Source organism: Myodes glareolus, chromosome 16 (assembly GCF_982192425.1).
Source record: "Myodes glareolus chromosome 16, mMyoGla1.1, whole genome shotgun sequence".
In the NCBI taxonomy this organism is placed as follows: Eukaryota; Metazoa; Chordata; class Mammalia; order Rodentia; family Cricetidae; genus Myodes; species Myodes glareolus.
The window spans coordinates 56,499,135-56,516,554 of NC_142041.1; the positions used below are offsets into that span (position 1 = coordinate 56,499,135).

At 40.9% G+C, this 17,420-nt stretch overlaps 1 protein-coding gene across 16 annotated transcripts in view; it reads left to right on the forward strand.

The window, feature by feature from the left end:
- Positions 1-17,420, forward strand: part of Cspp1 (centrosome and spindle pole associated protein 1) — a 95,446-nt gene that overhangs the window by 58,201 nt on the left and 19,825 nt on the right. For 11 of the 16 annotated variants that reach the window (XM_085677314.2, XM_085677315.2, XM_048420487.3 and 8 more), the window contains 4 exons: positions 480-609; positions 5,396-5,543; positions 11,981-12,133; positions 15,990-16,102. In XM_085677314.2, coding sequence (XP_085533440.2) covers positions 480-609; positions 5,396-5,543; positions 11,981-12,133; positions 15,990-16,102 — 544 coding nt within the window. The remainder of the gene's footprint in view (positions 1-479; positions 610-5,395; positions 5,544-11,980; positions 12,134-15,989; positions 16,103-17,420) is intronic. The other 5 variants (XM_085677318.2, XM_048420491.3, XM_048420492.3 and 2 more) reach the window with 1 other exon arrangement.

The window sequence follows — 17,420 nt, forward strand, 5'->3', positions numbered from 1 at the left end:
GTGCTTGGGACTGAACACAGGTCCTTGCAAATGCTTGGAAACATTCTGTTACTGAGCCACACTTCAGCCCTCAGTGTAGCTGTGATCTGTGTTTCTCTATTGACTTAGTGGTGTTGAGCATATTTTCATGTGTTGCTGGCTGTTTGTATCTTCTGTAGAGAAGTGTTTATTAATCATTTGTTTGGGGTTAAATAAAAGCTTCTTCTCTTACCTTCTATTTACTTTTGCGAATGTGTGTGTGCATGTGCACAGATGTGCCACACTATGCACGTGGAGGCTGGAGGACAACTTGCTTCTTTGCTTTTGCAAAGTGGTCCTGGGCAAGGAAGAGTAGGTGCTGTACTTCCTGACCTCTCTTGCTGATTTTCGTCTTAAAGATGGTTTTATATACCACGCAGTTTTAGAGAATTGCTTTTGTTTTCTTCTAGAATTTGCTTATTCTTATAATAAATTGATTCAAATTACTTACTGGATTTTAGGAATACTGTTGGACAGAATGAACAGAAAACTCTAAGTGATCGACTGATGAATTCAGGACTAATCTTTGAAGATAAACCAAAACCTTCCAAGCAGTCACTTCAGTCTTACCAAGAAGCCCTGCAGGAGCAGGTAGGTATTCATTCATTCATTCTTTTGGTGCTGATGACTTATTTAGAGCATAAACTTAGACCCTAGGGGAAAACACTGACAGGCACTGTGGTAAGCTTTGAAGTGGGTACCCTGGAGTGCTATTAAAAAACAACAGTCTTGTCTGAGACAGCTAGGACTTCGTATATAGTGAATATGGGACAGCTAGGACTTCATATATAGTGGGTATGGACAGCTAGGGCTTCATATATAGTGAATATGGACAACCAGGGCTTCATTTATAGTGGGTATCTGAGCTGCATGTCAGTTCATAGACATCCTTGGTATAGTCAGGGAGCCTTATTCAATTTAGTTTTGTATTTTCCTGTGCTTGCTCCTAGGGACTTGCTTATTTATGTGTTTTGTGTATGTGGTTCTCTGCTCTACCATGTGTTTGGAATTGAACTCAGGTAGTCAGGGTTGGTAACAGGCTATTTGACCTTCTTAGCCATCCTGCTGGCTCTAGAGAAACTGTCAGTGACCTGTTAGCAGTTCAGTTCAGCTAGGAGGGGCTAAGACTCTGAACTGCAGGGAGAGAGCGAGGATGTTCAAGAGACACTTTGCTGGTCTCCCGTGCATAGGGCATGATGTAGGGAGGAGAAAGGGCAGAGGCCTGAGCGTGATCCATGATTCAGGTCTAGGAGACTGCAGAGGCGCAAACCAATGGGGAGTACATTGCTGGAATACTTAGATGAAGTACACTGGCTTCTCTTATAGTTTATATTGGTTAAAGCAAACTTAGAAGTTTGTAAGCATTTCCCAGGGGCAAGATTGAAGGCGTAGGTGCACATTATAAAGTATGTTTTTTGTTGTTTTGTTTTCTTGAGGTAGGGATTCATGTGTCCCAGAACCCACTGTGTGGTGACGAAAAGATGGCCTTGCAGTCCCAGTCCCCCTGTCTCCTGCTCTCTCCTGGTGCAGCCCTGTCTGTGTGTTGAAGGATTGATCTTAGGACTTTCTAGGCAAGAGATCCACATTCCTGGTCCCTTGTCAATTTTTATGAATATATCCATCATTTTTAAGTCTGTGTCTTTGTGTCTGTGTGCAGGAGTGCTGATGGCACAGTGGTGTGAGCACCCCAGGAGCTGGAGTTCCGGGCAGTTGTGAGCTGCGCTGTGTGGGACCCAGCTTAAGTCCTCTGTAAGGGCAGCACTCATGACTGCCCCAGCCCCTTGTGAAATAGTTTTATTCAGTATTTTTTGTTTTGTTTTGTTTGTTTGTTTTATTTTTTGTGATATGATTTTTCTGTGTAATAAATAGCCCTAGCTGTTCTGGAACTCACTATGTAGACCAGAGACATGTCTCCCTTGCCTCCAGAGTGCTGGGATTAAAGGTCTTCAGTCCACTGCCCAGTTTTGTTTTGTTTCATTTTGTTTTCTTGAGAGAGGATCTCATTGCATGTCTATATCTGGCCTGGAGCTCACTCTGTAGACCAGGCTGACCTCAACTCAAAGAGACCCATCTGAGTGCTGGGAGGCCGACTTGTCCACTGTGTCCTTAAGCTTATCTGAGTTTCCTCAGCAACTTTGGGAATAGTTCCGCTTTCATCCCTGATTTGTGGAAGTTTGGTCCCCACCCCTGCACTCCCATCCAGTTTGGCTAAGGATTTGTTAGTCTTGTTAATCTTGGCAAAGAGCCAGCTCTTCATTCCAATAATAGTAGTAGTAATAATAACAATAGTAATAATTCTTCTCCTCCTCCTCCTTTTTTTTTTAATCCCTAACTTAAATTCTCTCTTCTTGTCTACTCCTTTGGTTGTTTTTGTTCTTGTTTTTCCAAGATCTTCAAAGGCATCATTAAGTTATTGCTGAGATCTTTTCTGTTATTTGATGTGCTCACTTACTGCCATATCCTTTCCTCCTCCTTCATTATGTCCATACACATAGTATATTGTGTTTTTATTTTCGTTAATTCGAGAAATTTAAAAGCTTTCTTTCTTAATTTCTTCTTTGACTCAGTTTTTATCGGTGGATATGTTTAACTTACATGAGTTTGTGTACTCTCCCCTTTCTCTTGTTGGTATTCAGCTTTATTCTCTTGTGAGCAGATAAAATGTGGTATGTTATTTCAGTCTACCTAAATTTGTTTACACTTACTTCGTGTCTTAATATGTGGTCAGTTTTGGAGAAAGTTCTACAGGTGCTGAGAAGAACATGTATTCTCTAGTGTTTGGGTGAAGTAGTCTACTGTAAATGTTCATTAGATCCATTTGATTTATGGATCTATTTAGCTCCAGAGTTCTCTATTTTGTTTTTGCCTAGGTGACTTGCTTCTTGGTGCAAGTGGAGTATTAAAGTCACCCACTCTCATTGTGTTGTGTTCAATCTGTGATTTTCGATCTAATAGTGTTTCTTTTATGAACTTGGATGCCCTTGGGCTTAATGTGCAAATGTTCAGAATTATAATATTCTCTCGCTGAATTTTTCCTTTAATGAGTATGAAATGTCCTCTCTTTTGACTAAGTTTGGTTTGAAATTTATTATTTTGTCAGATATTAGACGAGCCAACCCTGCTTGTTTATTATTATTATCATTATTATTATTTTAAATCATTATTTTATTTTTTTCGAGACGGGATTTCTCTGAATAGCCCTGGCTGTCCTGGAACTAGCTCTGTAGACCAGGTTGGGCTTGAACTCACAAAGATCCGCCTGCCTCTGCCTCCCGAGTGCTGGGATTAAAGGTGTGCGCCACCACCGCCCAGGATGTTATTTGTAACAGTACCTTTTTCCATCCTTTCATCAGAGGTGGTGTCTATGGTTGATGGTGAGTTGTGTTTTTTATAACAAGCAAAAAGATGGATCCAGATTTTTAATCTAGTCTTGTTAGTCTGTGTTTTTTGTTGGGAAATTGAAACACTTATTATTGGAAGTTATTATTATTATTATTATTATTATTATTTTTGGTTTTTTGAAACAGGGTTTCTCTGTATTTTTGATCAATGTTTATTAATTCCTGTTATTTTGTTGTGATGTTATTTTTTTAGACCTCTTATGGTCAACTGTATTGGGATTATTTATTCCCTGTACTCTTGCGTGTGCTTAAACTATTCACACTGAACTGTTCCGCCTAGTATCTTCTGTAGGGCTGACTTAGCGAACGTAAGCTCCTTAAGTGTGGCTTTACCACAAGATGTTTCTCCTTCCATCGTGGCAGTTCCCGTGGGTGTAGCAGTCTGTTTGGGTTGGCGTCTGCAGTCCTTCAGGACTTTACACCCAGGGCCTTCTGGCTTTCACACGCTCCACTGAAAGTTTAGGTGCTATTCTGATGGAACTGCCTTTTTGTGTGACTTGGACTTTCTCTCTTGCAGCTTCCAATATTCTTTCTTTGCTCCTGGGGAATTTTTTTTTTTTTCTGATCCTTTATGTTTGGTGTTCTTTGTGTCTGTCATCCCTTGATTAGTATCTGTTCTCTCAGATTTGAGAAATTTCTTTCTATAATGTTGTGTAAAATAATTCCTGTGTCTTTGAACTGGGTTTCTTTTCCTTCTATACCTATGATTTGTATGTTTGGTCTTCTTGTAGTGTTCCAGAGTTCTGTTGCTGGGGTTTGTTTGTCTGTTTGTTTGACCAGATAGTTTATTTCCTCTAACTTGTGTTTAAGATCTGATAGTCTCTTCCCTTTGATCCAGCCTATCCATGGGGCTTTACACTGATCATTTTGTTGGACTTCTCAAGTTTTTATTTTCTTCGGAGGTTCTATCTCTGTTTTAAGCTGGATTTTCACATTATTTTCATTATTTCATGCAGGCGTTCATTTGTGTTTTGCAGTCTTCATTCAGGCATTTGCTCATGAACTTTTTTGAGTTCCTTGAACATAGAGTTTTTGTTTGGAAATCATTGTCTTGTTCATCAGCTAAGTTGCTTTTTTCAGGGAATAGGCAGAGTGCTGTCTTGGTTATTCATGTTTGTGTTTTTTTTTTTTTTTTTTTTTTTTTTTTTGATGGGATCTAGGCATCTGGAGTTAGATGGTTGATGGTGTTTCTTGGTGTGGATATCTGATCTTGCCTTTATTGGATGTGTGTGCGATCTTTGCTGTTGCCCCAATTTGTTAGATTGTGAGCCAGCTGAATAGTGGTTTGTTTCCAGTTTGGGTCACTCTGTTAATATGCAAATGGAGTTGTCAGTGTTCTTTGCCTAGAGAGGACAGGTGTAAACTTTCTGTAGGCTTAGATTCTTGCTGCTGAGATCAGACGTATAAGGAGAGCTCAGTGGATTCTGCGGTGGTTCTTAGGTGGCCATGTGGGAGTCACAGTGCGTGTGGGCAGTGCGCTGTGGGTCGGGTTGACTGGTGGGCCTGGGAACTGGGTCTGGGGGTCCCTACCTAGAGTCAGGTCCCAGTACTCCAGACTGGCCAGAGTACTGGGGAAGGTAGAGTGCCTGGCTGGTAGTCGAGCTGCTGGCTGGCAGCAGTTGGGTCTTCCAAGAGTCTTGTCCTACTAGGGATCTGGGTCAGATTCCCCCAGTCCTGGAGCAGCACAGTGGGTGTGGTGTCTGAGGGGCCAGAGGTCAGGTGGACCGGATGTGGGGTCAGAGGTCAGGTGGACCGGATGTGGGGTTGGCTGAGGGCATCTTCTTAAAGTCCCAGGTCAGGTGCCGTCCTAGGTCAGCGTTCTTGTTTGCAGTTCTTAACTTTGTAGTAAAGAAGTGTCCTTAAAAAAAATCTGCATTTTTTTTTGAACCAGAAAAATTAAGTAGTAGTATTGTTAGTCTCTTGTCTCAGGCTCCTATACGCCAATATTTACTTTAAGCATATCTTATGTTGTCAAGATTCGGGAAAGAGAAGAAAGAAGGAAGAAAGAACGTTTAGAAAAAGAAGAATATGAAGCTAAATTGGAAGCTGAGATGAGGATTTACAACCCCTGGGGGAAGGGCGGAGGTGGTGCACCTCTCAGAGATGCCAAAGGAAATCTGATAAGTATGATGTGTCCGTGAACTTGCTTTTGAATGAATTATTTCTAGTGTTTTCAGAGTGGGGAAAGAAAGAGGTGGGATTGAGACTGTATAATAAAGTTTTATTTTATGATTTAATGCAAAGGTTCTCTCCTGATTATGAATATAATAGATGTTACAAAATCTTTTTTCTGTAGAATAATATACCTTCCATTCATGTAATAACCACCAAACTGCAAAGAATAATTCATGTTGGTGCTTATCCAAACTAGTATAGTATATATACATATATGTATAGTATAGTGTAATATATACATATAATATATTAGAGTGTATTTTTTATTGATGGTATTAAAACTCATATTGCAAGTTTATTTTAGACCAATAAAAATTACAAATAACTGGAATAATTGTGGGAAGGGATCTACTTTTAATTCATCTAGGGCGTAGACTTGTTAATTATATGACTTCTTTTGTGCTGGGGGCGTCTTCATTTCAGAAACTCCGGCAGGCTGCAGAGCTATAATCCTTCAGTTATGTGTATTTATTTATTCATTTTTTAATGTTTGCTTGGTGTGGTGGTTGTAATCCCAAGGCTTGGAAGGCAGAGATAGGTGGATCTCTGTGAGTTAGAGATAGCCTGGTCTACATAGCAAGTTCCAGGCCAGCCAGAGTTACATAGTGTAACCCTGTATCAAAAAAGGAAAAAAAAAGCTACTTTATAAACATTGTTACCTACATTGAATAGTTGTTGGCTCCCTGGCTAAGTAAAGATAGTGTGGGTTTAGCTGTAAGCACATAGGGGCTAGAGAGAGGACCATTGAAATGCTAAAAGCATGCCAGGATTGTGGGCGTGCAGAGCTTAGAATTCTTATGGATTATGCCTGCTGTTAAGTATATGTCAGTTGTCTTTGAGCCCACTTAATGAGGGGACTCTTCCCCCCAAACTGTTTTTTTCCTTTTGTAACTATGTATCTCGTAGGTTTGGAAGACTAATAAAGCTTCTGTTTCCTGACAGATGAGGTGATTTTAAATGTTGCACAGATGGACATTTCTTATTTGAAGTCTGTATCTGAATATGTTAGGAAACTAATTTTCATTCACTTACTCATGATACTGTAATAGCCCCTATTTATTAAGGCAGTTAGTTAAGCAGTGCTGTGCCAAGCCTGTCTCGGAGGCTTATGGAAGTGTGAGCTTCCTTCCCATGTCTCTAAGAGAGGCAACGTCTTCCACTGAACCACTGCTCCCTTCTAGAATCCCTTCCTTCTTGGCTGCTCAGCGTGTGTCTGGTCCAGAAGTAGTGAAGATGAGTGGAGGATTCTGTGGTCCTAGCCTAGGACTGGAGCATCATTGTCTCTGCCTTCGTAAGCTGTCCCAGCCTCTCCCAAGAGCTCCTGCTCAGGGTGGCCAAGTTTGCTTTTCTTCTTAGCGCCCAGGGGGAGACCTGGGACTGAGTGCGTGGCCAGTTGTAGCCTAAGGAAACTGGAGTCATGGGCTGTCAGAAATACTCCAGTTACTAGTGGAAGACGCCCCATCAGACATTGAAAGCAGTGCTTCCAGAACTTTCCAGGAGGACTAAAGCTATATAATTATGGGGTAAGTTTGAAGTGAAGTGAGGATTCTTGGATTATAAGACACTGGTTTAGAACTGCTTACCCTGGAGGAAATGAAGGCAGCGCCTCTGAGGTTTCTGTTTTAAGTAGTAATGTTTAGTCTACTTCATGCTACAATCTTCACACAAAACAGAGAAAATGTATTTATCAAGGACAGTGAAACTTGATACTATACTTTAGTTGTATAGTATACTTGATACTATACAAAACTGTAGTCAGAGTAATGAGTCATTCCTAAAGAGTACCGAGTTCTGTGTGGGTGCTGTATTAGAGATGGGGAAGCACAGCTTTGGTGTTGTATTGAGATGTTGGGGAGTGCATTGTACTTACAGCTGACCAATGCTGCTACTTGCTTGTGGACCTAACTCCTTTTGTTCACTTTCTGTCTTCTGATGGAGAGAAACTAAAGGGCGTGAATCTTCACTTCCTGCCCCTAGATCTTTTAAGAGAAAATATTTATTAATGAAAGAAAGCAGAACACATCATTTTTAAATAAGCTCCTGTTTTAATTGTTTGTACCACAATTCAGTGTTCTTCATTCACTAGAACTCTTTATTTAAGGCCCTGTAAAAGCTAAGGTATTGTAAAATGTTCGAGTAGGTGAATGGATAAGCTTCGTGTGTGTGTGTGTGTGTTTGTTATGCACGGGCGTGCGTGTGTGTGGAGTGGTAGCTACTTAGCAATACAAAGGAGTGAATCATTGGTGCACATAATATGTGAGATTCAAAAGTTCTGATAAGGAAAAGATCCATTCTGATAGTTATCTTTGTACATTTCTGTTCCATGACATTCTAAAACAGCAAAATTCTAAAGAACTTGTCGGTGGTTGTAGGTTGGGAATATGAATAATATGAAAGGTGGCAAGATGGGTGTTTTGGTGGTTGAGCTTTGGAAAAATTAACTACTTATACTGGTGTTACTTGAAACTACATGTTTTAAAATTTTAGCAACTATACAGCCTTGATTCTCAACCTTCCTAATGCTGCGACCCTTTAATACCATTTCTCACATGGTGACCCCCAGCTGTAAAATTATTCCTTTACTACTTCATAACTGTAATTTTGCTAGTTATGACTCATAATGTAAATATATAATATGCAGGATACCTGATATGTGACCCCCAAAGGTATTAATACCCACAGGTTGAGAACTGGTGCTATACACCAAAAAAAACCAAAACCAAAACCAAAATGTGGCTAGCAGGAAACTAAACCCCCAAATGAAAAGTCTGGGCACTCGAAAGATGCCTGGCAGACTCTCAGTCCTGGGAGAGGTATGCTGACCAGTCTGTCATGTGTGTTTGACAAACATGTCTTTACCTCAGGTCTATTGAGGGTCAAATGTGCATATAATAAAATTACTCTTTGAAAATTTCTGAGGTTTGCCATTTCTAAATCATTTCCTAAAAGCATTTCTACCACATTCAAGAGGTGTCTGTTCCGGAGCTGCTGAAGGGGAGCCCCTCTGTCCCTTTATGGGCAGCCTCTTCAGCCCTGTGCCCTGTGAAACCTGTCATCTGCTTCTGGGTGCCGGTGTCGCCTTTCAGGTTTTCTTCCAGAGTGGTTTTGTGAGATTCCTGTTTTCTGCACTGAGTGGCGTTGCATTGTTTCTGAGGTACCGTCATTGCATGGCTGCTCACGGTGGACAGAACCTGGGTTGTTTTGTATTTCCTTGAATTGTAGACCTGTGTGCCAACCTCCCATGTGCTGCGATTACGGTGTATGTCATGATCCCTCCTTGACCCTCCAAAATTGGGCTGTTTTCAAGATTGCTTTGACAATCCAGTTACTTATTTTACTAATAGTTGGTCATTTTTTTCTCTAAATATGGTGTGGTTTGCTTTGGAATTACATTGACTACACAGATAATTTTGGTACAAGCATCATCTTAACGCTATTGACTCTTTTGATGAACTAGTGTGAACTGTCTGTCTACTGATTACTGATGAGCTAGTGTGAACTGTCTATCTCCTGACTACTGATGAGCTAGTGTGAACTATCTCCTGACTACTGATGAGCTAGTGTGAACTATCTACTGACTACTGATAAGCTAGTGTGAACTCTCTATCTGCTGACTACTGATGAGCTAGTGCGAACTATCTGCTGACTACTGATGAGCTAGTGTGAACTGTCTATCTGCTGACTACTGATGAGCTAATGTGAACTGTCTATCTACTGACTACTGATGAGCTAGTGTGAATGGTCTATCTACTGACTACTGATGAGCTAGTGTGAACTATCTGCTGACGACTGATGAGCTAGTGTGAACTATCTGCTGACTACTGATGAGCTAGTGTGAACTGTCTATCCCCTGACTACTCATGAGCTAGTGTGAACGGTCTGTTCCCTGACTGCTGATGAGCTAGTGTGAATTGTCTATCCCCTGACTGCTTTTAGTTAATTTCTCTAATTAGAATTTTATAGTTTTGAATATCAAATCCTATAATATTTTGCCAGTTGTATCACCAAGGTTTTCATGTTTGATGCTATTTTAAAAATTGCCTGTTTCTCTTTTTAAAGTCTAGGTATGTGTTCAGTGTGTGTGGGTGCACATGTGTGTGGGTACACGTGTGTGTACCTCTTGAGAGGAGACTAGTTGTTGACATCGGGTGTTTTCTTAATTACTCTCCACATTTTCACTGAGGAAGTCTTCCAGCTAGACCCAGAGCTCCTCACCAGTATGACCAGTATAGAAAGCTAAGTTGGCTTTCTTCAGGAGTCTTTTGTTTCTACAACTTCTGAGTGTTGGCATTACAGCCTGGTCTCCATTGCCTACCCAGCATTTTTGTGTGTGCTAAGGGTCTGAGTTCTGGCCTTCACAGCTGCTGCTTGCCCGGCAAGTGCACCAACCCCCGAGCCATCTTCCCAGCTCCTGCCCTCTCTTTGGCATGTTTTGTTGTGACATTTACAGATCTGTACATTCTGTACTTTGATTTTGTTTAGCACCCTCCTCACCTCAGCCCCGTTACTCACTTGATGTCGGGTGGGCGTGCATGTTGCCACACGTCAGAGGACAGCATGTAGGAGCTGGTTTCTCTGCACCCGTGCGACCTGCACATTGAACTGAGGCTTAGCAGCCAGTGCCCCATTTCTGTTCTTTTGCTTTATTTTAAAAAGGATGTGTGTGTGTGTGTGTGCGCGCGCGCGCGCGCGCGCGTCTTCCTGTTCATGCATGGGGCTTAGAAGAGGGCATCAGCTCCTTTGAAGCTGAAGGTCCCAGGTTCGTGAGCTGCCAGAGTGAGTAGTGGAACTGAACTCTTGTCCCTTAATCAAGTGGTACAAGACTTTAATTGCTGAGCCATCTCCCCAGCTCCTCTCTTTTTCTTTTTCTTGATAGTTGTGTGCGCTTGAGAGTCTGTGGGCATGCACATGTCATGGTGCATGTGGAGGCCAGAGAATAACTCAGGATTCAGTTCACTCTGTCCTGCTGAGGGGGCCTTGCTTTCCAGGCTAGCCGGCTTCCACACACTCAGCTTCCGGGCAGATTTCCTGTACCTTGCTGCAGGAGACCTGGGATTTAGATGTGGGCCACCACATCTATGTCTGTTTTCCTGTGTGTGATTTTACTTGGGCTGTTGGACTTGTGTGACAAGCAGCTTTCTAGCCAATAGGATATCTTTCATTGACACATTTTTCTGTTTATTTACCTTGAAGATCTTATCTATTTTCTAAGCCCAAGATGGCCTAAATGTAGTATGAGGATGTAAACTGTCACTATTCTGAGCTTTGGTCTCCTGTGTATGTTACATGTTAATTGGACTGTTTGGAATGGTGTATTGATTATGAGTCACATTCAAAATAAATCCTTGAAGGTAATGCTCTTCTGGTAGATAATTTTTATATCTGTGTGTAAGCTCACTTTTAATGTTATTATTGCAGTGTTTTGGGAGGAGTAGGTTATATTTATGCACTTTTAACATACAGATCTGTTTCTGAGACTGGGGCTTGACCCAGTTCTCACATGGCAGAAAAACCCCTGCCAGGTGACCTAGGTGAGAGCTGTTTACCAGACACGGCAAGTCTACTGCTAGGTGACGCACCATCGCGGGCTAATGGTTTAAACTATGAAGTGCATGCTACTTTGCGGTTCTTCGGATAATAATTTTTTGAGGGTTCCCCCCCCTCTTTCCTGGTGGTTTCTGTTTGATGCTTAAGCCTGAGGTTGTAGTATAAGATGTCTCCGCCATGGCTTCCAGGTACAGCTCAAAAAGCTTCAGTTTCTTCTCTCCAGATCTCTCCATAGCACCTGCAGTACTAAAAGTGGCTGGTGGTTCTCCTGGCAGCGAGCAGATCGCTGCTAATGAGGATGGAGCGCATGTCTTTTGTGGAGCATCCCTGGAGTCATAGGCCGTGCCCTGGCACTGGCCTAGTCTCGCGTGAAGTCATACGGAGACCGCAGTAGCAAAGAGACTGGGGTTCCACATTTTGAGGAAGGGTTGCTAAAGAATTTGTGGATGCATTTAAACACTCCACAGGAACATGCTTTTTGCTGATTGTTTTTAGGAGAGCAGGTGGTTTGGGGCAAACTTCCCTCTGACTTATTTTGAGTTTCACTGTTTGTTCTATACTAAAGAAATTCTGATTTCTGAACTGGCAGTGAGTGTATTAATATGGCTTGGATAGAATGGCAAAGGTTTATATCTCCTTAATTTTGGTACTGGTTTTGGGTTGATTTCACAGTCTCTTTAGAGTGTTCAGTGCGGGTGCTGCAGAGCTGCAGCTAGCATCCAGATCCTCCCAGTGTTGTTCTGTTTTCATCTCTGTTTTCTTATTTTTAAATGTATTAAGTTTAAGAGTAATTATAGAAATGTGTTTATTGAAATAAATGGATTATTTTTCCCTCTCAGCTGATTTGAATAGGATGCACAAACAGAATATAGATGCCTACCATAACCCAGATGCAAGACCATGTGAAGACAAAAGGGCTGTTGTATCTGTAGACCAAAATTTAGCCACTTCAAATGCTGAGAACCTAGAAGATTCTGCAAATAAAAACTCAGGTTTTTAATCATATTCTTATTAAAAAAATTTCTAATGCTGTTCAGTAACATGCCACTTCTGTTCTTTGATAAAGTTCTTACTGTAATTTTGAAAATTTGCCACTATGAATTAGGAAGCATAGAGTATTTTCTTTTCTTAATGCACCTTCTTTGAAAAAGAGAGACTAGGGAAAGGTTACTTAACAGCAGCTGTTTCTTCCCAGCTCTGTAGCTTGCTATGTATATGTAGCTGCTGCTCACATTTTCCTTTCTGTACTGGAGGGGCTGGTCTTTGCACATATGTACAGTTTGCTCCTCATACCCACGACTGCATCAGTGAGAAAGTATTTGGTGTGTTAGGATAAATTATACAAGAAAGTAGGTTTTTGTTTAAGTGATCTCTTGCCCTCCACATTGTACAAAACCTGAAAGTTTAGTCTCGGATTCCATCTTCCTGCGGGCAGAGCTGATGCACCGTTACCTGCATCCTGAACCAAGTTTCTGTACAGTGGAATTACTCAGGATCTTTTTTCCATGGCTTGCTGGGAAAAGTTGGCATCATCTTTCAAATGTGTGTGTATTTGCATTTAAAAACCAAAGCAAATGTAAAGAATATACATCTCACACTTTGACTTTATTCACTATAAAATTCTGCTTTTGCACTTTTATAGTTTTTTTAATTGTGGTTTTGACTCTGCTTTTACACTTTTATAGACGTTTTGATTATAGGAAAAAGATTTACAGTAGGAAGTTCTTCTGGAATATTCCTGACTAATCGTAAAGTCAGGTTTTACACAGGTCAGAGGAGGCTGTGATGCTGGTCATGGTACTGGTCCCGTCTGTGGCCTGCACCTTGAAGAGGGCGCTGGTTTGTAGGCTGCCCCATTCCCTGTTTGCACTGAGGCTATGTGGAAGAAGGCTTCTTAAAATTCTATCTATCTATCTATCTATCTATCTATCTATCTATCTATCTATCTATCTATTTATTGTGGTCTTTCAAGGCAGGGTTTATCTGTGTAGCCCTGACTGTTCTGGAGCTAATTCTGTAGACCAGGCTGGTCTTGAACTCACAGAGACCCACCTGCCACTGACACCCGAGTGCTGGGCTCAAAGGCATGAACTCATAGTAGATTTTTACTGTTTGTGTCTAGCTTCAGTTTTTAGAACCCTAAAATTGGAAATTTTGATTTTTGTAAAATTATTTTTTTTAATCTGAAATTGTTTAGTGTAGAGTAGGAACAACCAATACTTTTTCATCTTACTAAATTTTAGCTCCTGCTGAGTGTTGCTTGTCCTAGCCGCTGCTTCTGGGGCTCTTGGTGCTGTGGGTCTCTCCCCGTCTCTTCACGCACAGTAGTGCTTGCAGCTCTGGGAGCTCAGGACTTTGTTAGCCATTTGCTTGTAGACATAGCCGCTGCAAAGTACAGTGTCCCTGACCTTCCCAAGTGCATAAGCCTCATTGAGCATGCCCAGCAAACTCTGACCTGTGTGCTTCTCTGTAATAGCTCAGGTTTTCCTGCAGGTGGGGTAGTGATACTTTATCCCAAGGCATTAAAGCTGTCCTAAAATGTTTAGTTTCCCTCATTTTATGTGAATTGAAATTTCCTAGGCTTTTGTTCCTGAAGAACTAACTTGAACTAAACTTTGTAAATATAAGAAAGTATCCAATGCTACCTGATTTGTGCTGTGCCATATATATGTCCATGAGTGCTGTGTGTGCATATGTGCACATGGGCACATAGCTGTGTATGTGGACATATATATGTACTGCTTACTGTTTTTAAAAGGCTTTGGGAAACTTGGATATATCTGAAACTTTCTTTTATTTGTGCTTTTAAGCTTTATTGTCCTCTGATGTTTTGTCTTAATTGGGCTTTTTTTGTTCTTTTGTTCTTTTTTAGATAGTGTCTCACTGTGTAGTCCTGCTTTGCCTGAAACTCACTGTGTCACCAGGCGAGTCTTAAACTCAGAGAGATCTGCCAACCTCTGCCTCCCCAGTGCTAGGATTTAAGGTGTGCGCCGCTGCTCCCAGCCTCATTAGGCCTGCTTTTGAATCTCTCAGTGACTGTTTTTGGTGAAAAATTGAGCCAGGCTCTCACTGTGAGGCCATAGCCTTTCCTGTGCAGGGATTATAGTGTGCACCACCCTGCCTGGCTCATGCTCTTAATTTCCTTTTACTTTATGGTTCTTAAGTGAACTGCTATGAAATCCAACACTAATGTGGCTTCAGTTATTTTTTTTTTTTTTGTAGTTACTATGGTAGCTCGTTGCTTATCTTTTTTCTTTTTTGGTTTTTCAAATCAGGATTTCTCTATCTAACAGTCCTGGCTGTCTTGAAGCTCGCTTTGTAGTCCAGGCTGGCCTTGAACTCACTGAGATCCCCTGCTGCAGGCTCCCGAGTGTTGGCTTATAGGCGTGCATCACCACTGCCCAGCTTCAGGTTTCTAATCATAGTAGCTCCGTATACTTTGAAAAAGTTTTTTTTCAGCAGATTTATCTCACCTAGTGTTTCTTTCTTTTAATTGTCCCAAAATTCAAATTTTCAGAGACATTAAGGTAAAAGACAGGTACTCACATTTATTTTACTATCAGCTCTCTACAGTGCCCAAGATTTAAAAGAACCTTTGTGGGCTCAGTTCACTTTCAGTAGAACTTTTTTTTTTGGAGGGGGATGTGGGAAGTTCTCGTGATGTTCAAGGCTTAATTTGACTCGGTTTACCTGTTAATCCAGTCAGCTAAACATTAGTGAATTTAAATATAAAGGACCTGAACTGTTAAACTCCTGAGTAGTTTTCCGTAAGATCACACAAATAAGGGAGGGAAAACCATCAAATTGACAGTAAGAGTGAGTCAGTAACTGAGCATGGAGACACACACCTGTAACCCAGCCCTAGGAGTCAGTAACTGAGCGCGGTGACACACGCCTGTACCCCAGCCCTAGAAGGCAGAGGCAGGAGGATTGCTGCAGATTTGAGAATACATAGTGAATTTCAGATCAGTCATGGATACATAGTAAGATTCCATTTCAATAAACAAAACCAACCAAACAAAAAAGAATAAATCAGTAATTTAAGAATAATATAAAAAGTTATGTGAGTCTTAAATTTAAATGTCATATTTTTTTCTGCATTCAAAGAGCTTCCTAGGGAATGGTTTTCAAATAGCTTTTCCGAAATAAATTCCTTTGAGATTTATAATGCTGTTTATAAGAAGCCTATATGCCAATAACCTGTTGTTACATTTATATCCCTTAAAAGGATATTCTGTGTGTGTTACAGATACAAGGCCTGTGTATGCTAGCATTGAACTCAGTAGTTTTAGAAGTAAAACCTATTATAGTTATTTAAATTTGTTAATTATTTCATAGCTGACTTACAGCCTGTATTTACGCTATGGATATGAGGAATTTTGGACTTAGCAATTTCTAAAAATAATTTTTGGAAATTTTGATATGAGTATAGATTAGTAACTATCACCCTTTTTTCCCCAAACCCTGGGAATTGAATCCAGGGCCTTACATGTGCTAAGCCCTGCCCCTAAGCTATTTCTCCAACCTTTAAGAACTGTTCTTAAGTAGAAGCTATTCATGTACACTTTTCTGTCGTGAACTTCATTTTGCAGCCTGCGTTGCTGTCCACGTTTAGGCCGCTAGCTTGCACACGCCCGGTGTCTTCCCGCTGCTGTAGGCAGGTTTCCAGCTCCTCGCGTCCTTCTTCAGTGTGCTCTGTCTTGTCCTCCGTGCGCTCTGCTCACTCTGCTCAGCTCCCCGTCCCTGGCCCTAACCCCAGGGCTTCAGGTGTGGTCCTGCTTTCATAGTGTGGGCTTTTTAGGGTGTCGCTCCTTTCCTAACGGTGTTTTCGCAAACTGTCTTTTGAAGGTGCTGTGCAAACCCAGAGCTCTCCTTTTGCGCGGGGAAACACATTTGGTGATCCGCCCACGGAGTTGCAGATTAAACAGCAAGAATTATACAAGAATTTTCTTCGTTTTCAGGTGAAAGGCTTGCTTGGTTATAATACCAACTCTTAATAATAAGTGTAATAATAAACTGAACCTGCAGGTATTTTAGATTGTTTTCAATCTAAATTTTATTTAGAATTTATTGATGCGCTAAATTCTAAAATGCATGCAGTTAACTCAGCTGTCTGGCTCATATCAGATACAGCTATTGCTAAGATCACACTATTTCACTCCTATCTGAATCTTTAATAAACTTCATTAGGTAGTTTTTAAGTCAATGAATGTTAAGATTTGTAAAATTCAATGATATAGAGTGAATCTATATGCGAATGGAAGTAGTCAGAAGTTAAATTTCAATTTAGTTTGATGGCACATGTATTTATTTCAACACAGACTAACCAGGAGGATTGAAAATCGGTCAGGGTTATGTGAAAAGATTCTGTCTCAGGAAACAAAACTAAGCAGACTTAAATTTAATGACATTTTGCAGTTATATGCTTCTTTGAATGTAGGCGGGCAGCATTTAAAATAATGAAATTTTGAAACTTTTTCCAAAGAAGATGCTTGAGTGTCTAGTGTTTATTAAGCAATGAGCTCAGGAAACTCACAGTATTGGCTTAGAGCTGAGTAGGAGAAGACACCCCTGTGGCTTGGATGTCTGCCCTTAAGGGATTCAGGGTTTCTCTCTCTCCCTCCCTCCTCTCTACACCTACATACATATATCTTAGAGGGTCTGGTAAAATTTCCTTTGGTATAAATTTTTTTATATGCTGTTGTTATTTTTTTACTCAAATCCTCTCTGCTTACAGAAAATGTCTAGAGCCTTAGCCTGACATTTAAGACTAATTTGTTCCCAGTGTGCTCATCAGTCCTCATAGGATCACAGTTGAACATGTTCTGGTCTTAGGTGTTGTGGGCTCTACATGGTGCAGTGGTGTTAAGGCAGTCTTAAGAAGGTGGGTTCTGGCCTTCATGTTAGGATGTTATCAGTGGAGCACTAGGTGGATCAGAAGCATGGGCATCTTATTAGAGCAGCGACAGTGGGTGTATGGAACTGACTGACAGAGTATATGACAGGTAGCAGAAGCCCCACGGATATCAGGCACTCAGTCAGCAGGTGGAGGGCGGTGCAAAATCAGCTGCTGAACTTGAAGGCACTTGTGGTGGTTCTGTTACTATGACAACAGCAACTCAAAATATAGGTTTATTTTATTTAGCATGTCTGCCATGGAGGGAGGTATAATTATCAAATGTTCTAGGATTTCAAAGTCACTATTCACAAAATACTTTTAGATGTAGTATCTTAATAAATTTCAGACTCTAGAAAAAGTCTCTATTTTAGGACATGCAG